Raw genomic sequence first — 13,158 nt, forward strand, 5'->3', positions numbered from 1 at the left:
ACTCTCATTCCCACACCAACACACTCACACACACACGTACACCCACACATGCGTATGCACACAGATATAAAAGCATCGTGTACAAATAGCTAACACCTGTCTCATATTAAATGACATGTTTAGCATGTTGCATGCAACCTCTTCCGTGTACATATATCTGCATGCATGTAAATAATTAGTTAAGGCATGCATATGCATAACGATTTGACTTATATATCATATACTATATACTCTTTCTTTCCATTATTATGACAGTTTTTTCCAGCTTAAATTGTGTCCATAACCAAGCCGTAAATTCAATTTGAATCAATTTACAACGAATTCATAAAGATCGCATAAATAATATAATATAAGGAACAAAGCGCGAAATTCGTATCGATTTATGATTATTTATAGATTACGAAATTATCTTGATAGATCTAGTCTTCCGTAGAACCAAAATGTTGTTCTCTATTATTTATAAGAGTCACAAAGTTTGTTAAGCACCTCATATTAATATGATTAAAAGTATAAAAATTAAATTTGTTGCCGAGTAAACAATAAGAAAACTTTTGTTCTGTGGACAGATTAGCAAAGATTAGATTAAAGAGCAAATAGCTTGATAGGTAGGCTCTTCAACCAAGTGCGTCACATCAATCAAAACTGTCCCGAGTTTGTCTACATGTTTTGCATACAAATATAAAGATACACATATGTCTATACATACATATACATATGTATGTGTGTTGACAAAAATTTGGGCTTGTTTTTTAAACAATTTTATCAGTGCGTAGATGACTTATTTTTAGATTAATGTTATATGATGATATTTTATTAAAAAAAAAAAAACCTGGAATTTAAAAAAAGAATCAGAAACAAATTACTAACATATATGATCTCTGTACATAGCTTATGACTAGGTCGGATGGAGTAGCTGTTTTTAGCATTGATTGAGTAAGAAAATTATATTTCTAAATTTTTTTTTTTTTAGTGTATGCAATTTTTGTCTACAAAGATTAAGAATCTGGACAAATTTTGAAGTGGAAGATATGACAAACGTACATCTTTAATAAGTCTACTCACTAAGCAACTTAATTAAGCAAATTGTCTAAATGCTTCAACGACAATTTTATTGTTTCGTAATAAACGCAAGCTAGAGAAAAACAGTTGCGTCAATAAACCATCTAATTAGTCTATAAAAATAAATGTGGATCCATTAAATACGATTCAGGCACAAATCATAAATAATCCCAAAATATTCAGATATAGAGCTAGATAAATATCTCTATCTTTGAATATTTTGGATAGAGCTAGACAGAGCTTTTTTTTTTTTTCAATAAATTAAATAGAAAATCTATTTCTCGTCTCCTATATGATATGTAAATTGAGAATTGACAAGCAAATCTAGACACGAAATGGGAGCAAATAGCAAAAGAGTTTAAAGTAACTTATTGAAATGCATAACAGATTCTAGGAATGATTTGTAGACTAAATCCTAGGATCATCCTCGGTTGTCTATTGAGTTTCTATTAGCTATAAAAATTCTCTGATGAAGAAGAAATATTGAAAATATTATAATATAAATCATATTGTTTTTCTTGGCATACAGAAGTTTGAAGTTCTTGAACCCTCAATGGCACAGCGATAACTATTGATGATTGTATCAGTTTTATCATATCAGATCATATAATATATACAATATATACGCACATACTTATATATAGATTTCAATATGTGTCATTTGTATGTAGTCAAACAGAATAATGTTGTCTTTTTGAAGTGCTGATGACAGTTGTTGACATACGTCAGCTGTCCAGCCACTGCTGTTCGCTAGATCGATGGGTGAGTAGTTCGGCGGTGGTTGGGTGGTGCGCACTGCTCGAACGGGGTCAGTGTGGCAAGAGCTGGATTCAACCTTCATTGGCACTTGTCATTATCAAAGTCAAAACGCTTTAAGCCAGCTATGTAGCTACCTGCTTTCTGTTTTAAAATATCATAAGTAATCATTGATAAGATATAAATATTCTCAATGTCTTGAATTTATTCTAAAAATTCTATTTGCCAATTTGTATACAGAACAAGCTTCAAATACGAAACGTATTCCAGGCTTATGGCATGCCATAAAAAATATGTTTACTGTACTCACTCAGAAGTTTATTTAATAACAAATATTAATGATAAATATAAAAGGTATTTAATCATGTGATCGTATTTTAGCTGGAATTGAAACAACTGTGCAAATGAAATTCCTAGCTCGCCCTCAACTTAAGAAATAATAACAATACATAGGAGACATATAAAAAATGAACACACATGCCAGCAAATCTTTAGTAAGCTAGAATGAGACTATACTCTTTGAAAGGTCTTTAACAAGGTAAACCCATAAACACGAAACATCTGTCTACATCTTTTTAGATATTCATTAAGATTAGACTTTTACTGATGTGATTATTTATGTGGAATAGATGAGATTCTGTAAGATAAGCACATAAATGTGTCTTAAGAAAAAATACAATTTCGACTTTTCAAAGTTGAATGTCTAAGGTTTCGTGAACCTTTTTGAAATTGACAGTAAAAGTCTGTAGAATTTGCTGAAAAGTTGTTGCAATTTTGTTGTCATATCTTTTCTACTTATGTATATTAGAAAACAAAATATTCGAAAAATGCAAAGAGAGTGTTAATGTTAGTATGTTAGTATGTTAGTATGCAAAAAAAAATAAATAAAAATGTTAACCCTATGTTAAATTCTTAATAGAGCTTGTATATACAATCGAACTCAACATTTGGTTACGCGATTCTATATACTTATATATATATTGTATATGTAGAGACAGTTATTATGCGAGCAAAATGAATGGGCGCAGTTTATTTGATTTGTGAAATAATTCAGCTGCGCAATTTAATTAAAAATTGAAACATGCAAAATAGCAGAAATTGCGATAAATAATAATACATAAAACAAATAATACATTTCTGTTTATCAACAAACAATAAGCTCTCTCAGCTGCCCTTACGCATATAAATGCTAGAATTGTATGAATGTATAAATTTATTTATATACATATATATGCACATATATCTTCATATATAGATATCATTTTATCATTGATATTTAATTACGTTTATCACAGTTTGCGGAGACATGCGCAAATTAATTTCCATTTGGTTTTATTTTTAATCAATTTAACAAAAGAGAACCAAATAATGAAACAGAGTTATGAATGTGCTCAATTTGAAAAGATATCTATCTATATATGTGTATATAGTGCTTATTGGCAGTTCTTCTGCCTGTCAATCAGCTATTCAATTTCTTGTGTCGAAAATCAAATGAAAATCGGCTTTTTCCTTAACGGATGGCAGTGCGCACAGACGGAAATTACATTTATAATACCCTGTAAACATTGTAAGGCTCTCAACGGGCAATATTGGCAATGCATTGGTATGCAACTGTCAGATTAATAGAACTCTGCGTTTATAGAAGAATGAGTTGGCTAGAGAAATTGCAAATTATAAATAGTTAAAATTTGAATTTTTATAAATTTAATTTCCCATTATTCCTCATTAGTTGATGAAGTTTTAATGGAGAAATCTGTGAGCTAAAATTCCAATTTATGGTATCTCTTAGTCAATCACTATGATGGAAAACTGTCAAAATATAGGTCTACATAGAACTTTAAAAGGAATAAATCAGCACAGGGTATTTATTAGTCAGTCATTCCTTCGCCTGGAGGACACTCAAATCCCTTCCAATCAAGCTTTCCAAGCGCTGACAGAAAACTGTCGAAATTGAGCCTCTCAAAGATAAATAGCTTGAAATATTGATAACTCTTACAAATGATATCATTATATATGTATGCGCATATATACTTTTATGTATATGTATATGTATATGTATGTAGGAACTATTAAAAATCGAGGCGGCAGTCCAAAGTTAGCCACATGCCGACTGTATAAGGCTAACTACAAACATGGCGCTAGGAAGCACACACGCACGCCCCAATACAATATAACATATCTACGTCGTCATAAAAAAAAGTTAAGAATATTCTAAATAAATAAATAAAAAATAAAAAAAGAGTGAATAAAACTCGAAATGCACGGCAAATGAATTTTAATGAAATTGAATGTGTTTGCAATTGTGTTTGAATTCAATTTCGAGGCATTTGCCAGACGTCGCCCCTGGACCCCCTCCAATGACTTCACAAGACACAAAATCTGATTTTCAACATTTATATTCGATGGTCGTGCTGCCTATAGATCGATGATGAGGCGGATTTTCTAAGCCGGCATCGGGTTGCCCTGTAAAAAAAAAAAAAAAAAGAAAACAAAAAAATTAAAAGTCAGACGAGACGAAATAATAAATGGAATGCATTTAATTAAGCTCGCCTCGTTTGGATCCGCATAGAAGCTGGATAGCTGCTGCTGCTGCTGCTGCTGCTGCTGCTGTTGCTGCTGACGCAGTTGACGTTCATTGTAATGCTGCATGCGCTCCAGCACCGATATCTGGCGATAGTTATCGGCCGTATAGTGCGACATGGCAATGCCAGCGCCCTCGATCAAAGCCAACAGCACCCCGCCCACCAAGGCGCTGCTTAGCATGGCTGTAAGGCCTACAAATTTCAATGGACGAGAGATGATATTAAATATACATTATTAAATTTACATATATACAAAAGTTACCGCCACGTGCCGCTAGAACGCCGCCAGTTGCTGCGCCGCTTATTATAGAATTCCATGGATCCTCCTTGCCGCGCGCATAGACGAGGCTGCAGTCGATGGCACTGAATGTGCCGCCCCAGACGGCAAAGCTGCCACCCACTAGAGCCGAACGGGAACGCATTGCGGCTAACCCGCCAGCGAGGCGACGCGGCAGACCGCTGGGCGCATTGCGAAATCCTTTGATGGCCTGAAATATGGCGCCGCCCACAGCGCCCATGGTGAAGGCGCCGCCACAATCCTCAACGATGCGAAAGGGGCACGGCTCACGTGTATATTCCTCCATAATTGTTCCGACAATAGCAAGCAGCTCTAGAATATAAGCCTGCCTCCGGTTGAACTTAATCTGGACAGTAAAACATCCGTAGACATAGACAGGGCCTGCTAGGTTTTACGATTTCGTATTTTATTTCATGGAATTCCATGTTTAACCCTGAAATCGCATGTAAAGGTTACAGCAAGCCAAAAACATTTGCGAAAACAATTTCAAATGCGTCGTTGTCCACTTTGGGTCAGTCCCACTTTTTTTTTTTTTTTTTGATTGCCAGATTAAAAAGCAAAACAAAAATACAATATAAAAAAAAATAATAACAACACAAGTAAACACATAAATAAATTGTTATTAGCTGGTTATGGCCACAATTTAAGCTGGAAAAATTTGTAAGTGATAAAGATCGCAGCGAACAAGTTGCTATCGCTTTATATTGTTGCCAATTAATTTAACAATCGATTCGTGCTTTGTCGCGTGTTTTTTTTTTTTTCTTTCTTCTATTATTATTACAGGAGCAAATCGCGCAGTGTGGATCATGGCCTTGCAGCGCCCTTTGATTTGGATTCGTTGCGTTCCAAAGTTGAGCAGCGTTTCGAGAGCGTTGACAAACTTTCCAGTAAGTATAATAATGTATTATTAAATAATTTCGAAAATTTAAATAGCGCGCGCTCTTCGCGCACTAGCGCCATCTATGTTATTGGCCGCTAGGTAAATGAACGCGCGAAGTTGGCAGCACATTGGCAAAAGCTTACGTTAGCTAACAGCGCGCGAAACTGTTAACAAGTCTCTCTGTCTCAGAGCCTGTAGGTATATTTGTATTTCTCTGTTAACAGCAACAGAGGCAAGTCTTATGTTACATTTGTTGTTTTTAGGGGATAACGGTTCTTACATTACTACAAACTGTGTTATTATTATGTACTCATATTTTGGCTGACAATAAAATAAGCGATTTATTGTTTATTTCGAGCTGCGATTATGTTTACAATTTATGGAAAAATAATAAACCAAAAATATTTGTTTTTTTGAGCAAACAAAAGGAAACGAACAAAAACAATACAAAATCGATCACTTTTGACCATTTATTATTTAATCAAAATTATTAACGGTATCTATCAGCAATTACTGAGTCACACAAAATTCTAAAGCCATGGCCGATCGATAACAAAAAAACGCTCAAACAGTTATCTAATTTGTACATAATAATCATATAAATATCAGCATATGAATGTATATGCATAGGTACATACATATGTACATATGTATGTATGCAGAATTAAAAACGTTTGCTAAGTTCACACTGGAAGACGCCGGCAATTCATTTCGTCGTTGCTTCTTCTAAACGGAAAACTGCTGATTACAGCGAAAAGTTTTGACGGCCGCTACTGCAATCAGTGAAGATGTCGACGCCGCTGCTACTGTTGCTGTCGCTGTTGCGGTTGCTGTTGTTGTTGCAATTGTAAGCAGCAGCAGGCTGAGACGAAGAAGTAACAAAAGCGAAAGAAGCAAAGGACACGCAATAAGCGCTAATGACAGAGTGATGCCAAAAAGCAAACACGTGAAGAGGAGACGCTACAATAATTAATAAAAATCCAAATTAAAATTAAGCAATGTTGGAATTCGTTGAGATCTATTGGCGTTCCAATATCAATGTGAATAAATCAACTCAGCCATTGGCTGCCAACGAGTTTATTGTGATCTATTTGTGCCGTCAGTTTTCCCCGTTGGCTCAGGATGCCATCGAAACGGCCGCTATATTTTCACGCCTGCGTCCCAGCGAGGAGGAATTTGTGATATTTGATCAGCTACCAAAGCCTCGAAAAGCGCCTCAAAGTAACAAAAATCAACGCTAAAATGCTTTTAAAGCCATTTTTTTTGTCAATTGTTTTCATTTCATCTTTCTTTGTTGGTATCGTGTTAATTAACAGCAACTGTTTTCTTTTTCGCAGGGCAAAAGTCTTCATTGCCCACCATACCCACCATTTCCTATACTGTGGGAAATCGCGATACCCTGACCTCGGTGGCGGCCCGCTTCGATACGACACCATCGGAGCTAACGCACTTGAACCGATTGAACAGCTCGTTCATATATCCCGGCCAGCAGCTGCTGGTGCCCGATAAGACAGCCAAAGATGACGCCTCCACCAGTTCCACGGGCACCATTGAGGGCGCAGGCGGTGCCAGTGTCTCCGGCAAATCGAGTCCAATTGAACGCAAATTGTCGAGCGATGAGAGCAAGCAGGAGAAAGGTAAGCGACCCTGCTGGAAATGGTGCAATTGGTGCGATGATATTGAAGCTAATTTTTGCAAGTTATTCTAATTTTGCTTATACCATAAACCATGCATAAATTTATTTATTTCTCATTCCGCTTAACTGCATTTCGCATGCTAACAACAACAACAACAGCAACGAAAAAGAAGAGAAGAGAAATAACAGAAAATTGAATTTGAAAATTATTAACATTTGAATGAGCTGGCAATGCTGCCGCGCAGTGCGCACAACAACAGTGTTTGGCAACGACTGAAAACTGCGCTGCAGCCCTGGCTGAACAGCTGCTGGAGCTGTGCAGCCCTAACTGTGTCGTGTGTTCGTGACAGTTTGCGCTGTTGGATTTGTTTGTTTGTGTGGCCTAAACGACGGGCGAATAGATAAAATAAAAGCCAAAATAAATTTCTTACCACTTGGGCCACGCACGTTCACCCAATTGGATAGCAAGTGTTGTTAAGTGCACGGAAGGCCCCCCCCACTCCCACTCCACTCGACTCCACTCCAGAGTAGACGTCATCTATACAAACAAACATACATCAGCATGCACACTGCTGTCTTTTGGCGAAACGGAGGTTATTGACGGACTCTCATATACATTCATATATTTGGGCCTTTGTGCGATCTTTTATTATGAGAAGCGATGTGCTAATTATGGTTTGGGAGGCGGCTGACAAATGCAAAATTTCGCATTTCGTTCCTGCGTTGCGGTCTGCTGAATATCACATGTCGCGCATTTATTGAGATTTATATTTAAACTAAATAACACATAAATCAATGTGGCCCCGTTTTGGCTTCGCACACTTATCTTATCAGTCAGATAAAAATCACAGCTACCCATCGGGCAACTGCGCGTTTTGCAATAGCTTCTGGTCTAACATTCGCCTTCTTATTATAGTTATTATTATTATATTTGCACTAATTACTCCATTCTATCTTGCAGATATACTTGAGGGCCTGCGTCCAGGCTCGCCGAAGCCGGGACACATTGAGCGCATTGTGGGCAACAGAAGCAATGCCGGCGACAATAGCCAGGCGGAGGAGAATGCCGACAAGAGCGATGATCCGGTGATAACCCAACGTTTTCTTAAGATCAATGTACGTCATATTACCGACGGCCAAGGCGTTGTCGGTGGCGTTCTTTTGGTCACACGCAATGCCGTCATGTTCGATCCGAACGTCAGCGATCCGCTGGTCATTGAGCATGGCCCCGAGAGCTATGGCGTTATAGCGCCCATGGATCTGGTGGTAAATGCCGCAATCTTTCACGATATTGCACATATGCGTGTGGCCGGTGGAGCCGGTCCAAGTGCGGCTGCCTCGGGCAGCGAAACCGAGAAGCCCGAAATTTATTATCCCAAACCAGTATTAGTTGAAGAGGATTCCAAGGAGTTGTCCGAGCAGCAGGCAGATCTGGAGGCCAACAAGCAGCGCTTAGAGGGTAAGCTCCATCAAATACTAAAGAAATTGCAATTGAAGCCAATTAACATCATTTCCATTTGCAGCTGAAATTGGATCGCTGGAGATCACCGATGATCAGGAATCACTTTGTTCCAGCACTGGGCGCGATGGCGACGCCTTTCCCAAGGCTTTTGAGCGCGAACGTGTTGAGGTGAAATTGAGAATTCAATTTATGCTACCAATGCAATACTCATATAATACACTCCTGTCATGCTATAGGATACATCAACGGATGCCAAAGATAGCGCTAAGACTGACGCTCAGGATGACGATGAGGATAAGAAGACGTTGGGCCTGACAAATACACGCAGCACGCTTGAGGAGCGACGCAAAAGTCTATTAGATCATCACTGGGCCATTCCCAGCAAAGATCGGTATGTATATTATTTAACCAGCTGCCCCAAATTCGAAGTGCTTAACTATTTTGTTTGCTAACTCTCAATTTAAGTTAAGTTATGAAAATGAGTTGAAATTATGTATTGTATTTTAATAATTTGTTGTACAACCTTCTTTTTTGTGTTTTTATTTTCATATTTGTAAACTGCAACGTTTCCTCAAAATAAAATACATACCCATATCATTTGTGCTTCGTAAACAAACACGAACACCAACATCAACACCAAAACCAAAACACACCTGAACACACAACACACACACACACCTGCACACGCGCACGCGTATTTGTAACTGTACCCGTCACCTGTTACCTGTTAATGCACCAATACGCCAAATACTCAGCTATTATTTGTCTAATTCCCGAAGATCATCGGATGACGAGGCCGACAACGAGTCCAACCTAACGGTCGACAGCGGCTCTAGGGTCCAGGACCCACAGTCATCGGCCAACTCCACAAAGGGGGCCGTGACAGGTGCTGCTGCCGCTGCTACTGGTGCTAGTGCAGCTGCAGCCGCGGCGCCAGCTCCTGCTGTGCTGCCCGGCATCGATTTGGAGCACCTGGAACAGCTGTCGAAGCAGTCCTGCTACGATTCGGGCATCGACATACGCGAGCCCATACCCACAATACAGCCGATACCAAAGAAAACAGTATACAGCGATGCGGACATCGTGCTCAGCTCTGACTGGGTGCCGCCAAAGAACATTTTGCCCACACACTTCAGCGAGTCGCCGCCGCGCAGCACCATTTTTGGCCAAAGCCTCGACGCTGCCGGCGGCGGTGCACGCAAGAAGACCTCCAGCGTCAGCTTCAGCGTGGACGACGAGGCGGCACAGCAGGCACAGGCAGCGGCGGCAACGGCAGCTGCCTTGAGCAGCGACAAGCAGGCTGACAAAAAGAACAAGGTAAACGCATAACTAAACTATATATGAATAATAATTATAAATGTATATATTTTGTTTCCTTTGCAGATGCTCAAGCGTCTATCGTATCCCTTAACCTGGGTGGAGGGCCTCACTGGCGAGGGCGGTCCATCGCCGGCACCGGGCGGCAGCTTAAACAAGTCGGCGGACACGGAATCGGCCCCCAATACGGGTGACTCCAACCAGAGCGTATTTTCGAAAGTATTCTCAAGGTGCGCAAACGAGAAGTCAGCTAACAGCAACTTACTAACTTCTATATATATATATATACTTATATATAATTGGTGCCACAAATTTTGTTTATTTCCTCAAAAAACAAAAACAAATATGCTTACCTTCGGTTAATGCGGATCGGCTGCTTTTGCAAACATACATTTTCGACTTATGCTTTTCACACACACACACATACACATATATACACATGCACACGCACAAAACTTATGTACACATTTGGTATACATATATATCTCTATAAAAAAAAATCAAAATCAAATCAGCTCGCCCATCACTCTGGTCTCAGAGCTGGGCGGCAATCTATTTTCGAAAACACCGTCCGAAGAATCTGGTGGATCACCAGTGCCGCCATTGACACCGCACTCGACACATTCCGAGGGTCATATGACCTATGGGTAAGGATGGATCGGCAACTGTGCACTGTGTTGTTCTAATTGTTGTTGCCTTTGCTGTTGATGTTGTAGATGTAGCTGTGTATATCTCATCATCATTTTCAGCTCCCACTTTTGCTCATCAGCTAATCATCTCAATTTATCAAGCATCAAATTCGACTCTAGTCGCGATCATCAAATCGCTTTAAAAACAAAACAAACTCAATGCTAATATTCTGATCTGATATTCGTTCCACAGGCGCTCCTCCATTGGCACCTTCATACGGCCGCACTCGTCGGAGGGCACAGCGTCCAGCACAAAGTTGAAGGAGCCGAAGCCGCTGCCGCCCAAGCTGGACTATCGCTCCATGGTCTCAATGGATGACAAGCCGGAATTGTTTATCAGCGTGGACAGTGAGTGCAGTTATTAACAATCCATTGTCAAATATATATTTCATTGATATATTCCCATTCGCTTGCAGAGCTTATACCGCGTCCAGCACGCGCCTGTTCTGACCCACCTTTGTATTTCCGCCTGCGCATGGGCAAGCCCATTGGCAAGGCAATACCGCAGGGCACCACGGTCATGTCCTATGGCAAAAACAAGCTGCGCGCCGAATATTGGTTCAGTGTGCCCAAAAATCGGTAAGTCAAAGCATTAGATCATCATGGTGGAACTGAGCTGTGACTACCCCCCCTCTCATTTGCAGCGTTGATGAGCTCTATCGTTTCATAAACACCTGGGTGAAACACCTGTACGGTGAGCTGGACGAAGAGCAGATAAAGGCGCGCGGCTTTGAGCTCATCCAGGAGGATACCGAATGGACAAAGGGTGGCACCACCAAAGCTGGCGGCTATGGCGGCAGCCAGGATGGCGAGGAAATCAGCGATCTCACCCGCGAATCCTGGGAGGTGAGTGCCATATTTATCCAATTGATTCCACCATACATCATATATCTACAGAGTCGTTTCATATGCTCTAAATCTATATAATTTTTAACCTACTGCTCTGAGTTTTTCTCTCGCATTTTTCTACTATTAAATCAAAAGAAAAAAAAATTTTCTCAAAATTTTTAAATCCAAAACAAAAAAATAAAAGTAAAAACAAAAATCATTTTAGGTTATGCCTCGAAAATCTGTTGAAAATTATGTCTTAATATATATATATAATTCTTGTATACATTTTTTTTCTTACATTTTATACTGTCCACGCGATTCTACAACTTGTTTCTGTTCTCCTTATCGTGTCTCTTTCTCTCTATTTATATTACGTTACAATTTGCATTTATATTTTTTACGTACCAACACACGAATCAATTCGCCAATGATATATGTATATGTATCGCAATGATATGGGCGAAACTAAAAATAAAAACTAAAAAAAAAAAAAAACAAAAAAACGAAAAAATACCAAACTGATAAATCTCTATACGACAGCTTATAAAGGCGCCCTTCGCCAAGACCTACAAGATCATTAAAACGGCTTCGCATGCCGCATCGCATGATTTGGAATTGTTGGGCGGCGAGGTTAGGAATAAAAAACCATTTAATACCAATTCTTCCACCTAAACTAAACTGTGTTCAACAATTACAAAAACTAAAACTAAAACCAAAGCACACACAAACCCAAAAGAAAAACTATTTACAATTCACCTTTGAAACTTGTGTGAAAATTATGTGCATTTTCTTTGTGTATTTCCATTACAAATGAGAGCAATTGATTTTTCAGTTTTTGTTGTTTTTCCTTTATGGCTCGCTCGATTCTGTTTGGTTCTTCCGTAGTCTAATTATATACTACCAGTTACACTTTATGCATAATGTTTTACATTTTAATTTTCCTTTCCACAAAAAAAAAAAATCTTGTTTTTCTTGGCACATTTTCCAGCACCTGTCTATGTGTGTGTGCGTGTGTGTGTGTTTATGTGTGTCGCACACAAATTCTTTCAATTTAGTTTCTATATGTTTGACACATTGTTGCATTAGTTCATTGGTTCACTGGTTCATTTGTTCATTGGTTCATTCATTCATTGGTTCATTTAGCATTGGCTTAGCGAGCAAGAAAAATTGACATTTTTACCCATATTTCTTCACACATTTTTCGAATGAAAATTTTCACATATTTGGCAACTTCATAAAAATTTTTTGAATTGAAAAACTTTCTAAGAAATGTAATCTATTGCTGAATAAGTTAGATGGAGAGGAGTGAATTGTGTATATCATTAATAGATTAAAGACAAATTTATTGACGACATAACTTGATTTGTCCAACACTTCTTCGGCTTCTGGTGTTAACCAAGTCGAGATTGGCTTATGCCAATATCTCATTACAATCTTATGACGCGCATATGGGTGAATGAACTTGGTGTAACGCATATTGAATACATGTATAGAAAATGTATAATAATGGGCTACAAGTCGTATGTCAATCGTGTTTTCTGTATAACACATACAATATAACTATAATATATCAAAGTCTGCAAACAGCCTTGGCCCTTTAAACCTATAGTAGCTCTATTCATTTATTAATTAACATCTGCATAGTTAA

At 38.7% G+C, this 13,158-nt stretch overlaps 2 protein-coding genes across 25 annotated transcripts in view; one reads left to right on the forward strand and one right to left on the reverse strand.

Annotated features, from left to right (window-relative positions):
• Positions 1-13,158, forward strand: part of LOC6574350 (TLD domain-containing protein 2) — a 67,709-nt gene that overhangs the window by 37,921 nt on the left and 16,630 nt on the right. For 7 of the 24 annotated variants that reach the window (XM_044008391.1, XM_015167386.3, XM_015167392.3 and 4 more), the window contains 12 exons: positions 5,479-5,582; positions 6,913-7,212; positions 8,173-8,670; positions 8,735-8,841; positions 8,910-9,064; positions 9,429-9,990; positions 10,057-10,220; positions 10,506-10,637; positions 10,873-11,027; positions 11,096-11,258; positions 11,324-11,525; positions 12,051-12,140. In XM_044008391.1, the coding sequence (XP_043864326.1) occupies positions 5,479-5,582; positions 6,913-7,212; positions 8,173-8,670; positions 8,735-8,841; positions 8,910-9,064; positions 9,429-9,990; positions 10,057-10,220; positions 10,506-10,637; positions 10,873-11,027; positions 11,096-11,258; positions 11,324-11,525; positions 12,051-12,140 (2,632 nt within the window). Of the gene's footprint in view, positions 1-5,478; positions 5,583-6,912; positions 7,213-7,565; positions 7,805-8,172; positions 8,671-8,734; positions 8,842-8,909; positions 9,065-9,428; positions 9,991-10,056; positions 10,221-10,505; positions 10,638-10,872; positions 11,028-11,095; positions 11,259-11,323; positions 11,526-12,050; positions 12,141-13,158 lie in introns of those variants that run through there. The other 17 variants (XM_002000366.4, XM_015167385.3, XM_015167387.3 and 14 more) reach the window with 12 other exon arrangements.
• LOC6574351 (probable mitochondrial import inner membrane translocase subunit Tim17 1) lies at positions 4,062-5,122 on the reverse strand. Its single transcript, XM_002000367.4, has 3 exons — positions 4,660-5,122; positions 4,366-4,589; positions 4,062-4,278 (listed from the first exon to the last, which is right to left on the reverse strand). Exons 1-3 carry the CDS (start codon positions 4,979-4,981, stop codon positions 4,258-4,260), a joined length of 567 nt encoding a protein of 188 aa, XP_002000403.2. The 5' UTR covers positions 4,982-5,122; the 3' UTR covers positions 4,062-4,257.

This window comes from Drosophila mojavensis, unplaced genomic scaffold (assembly GCF_018153725.1).
Source record: "Drosophila mojavensis isolate 15081-1352.22 unplaced genomic scaffold, ASM1815372v1 contig_277, whole genome shotgun sequence".
Lineage (NCBI taxonomy): Eukaryota > Metazoa > Arthropoda > Insecta > Diptera > Drosophilidae > Drosophila > Drosophila mojavensis.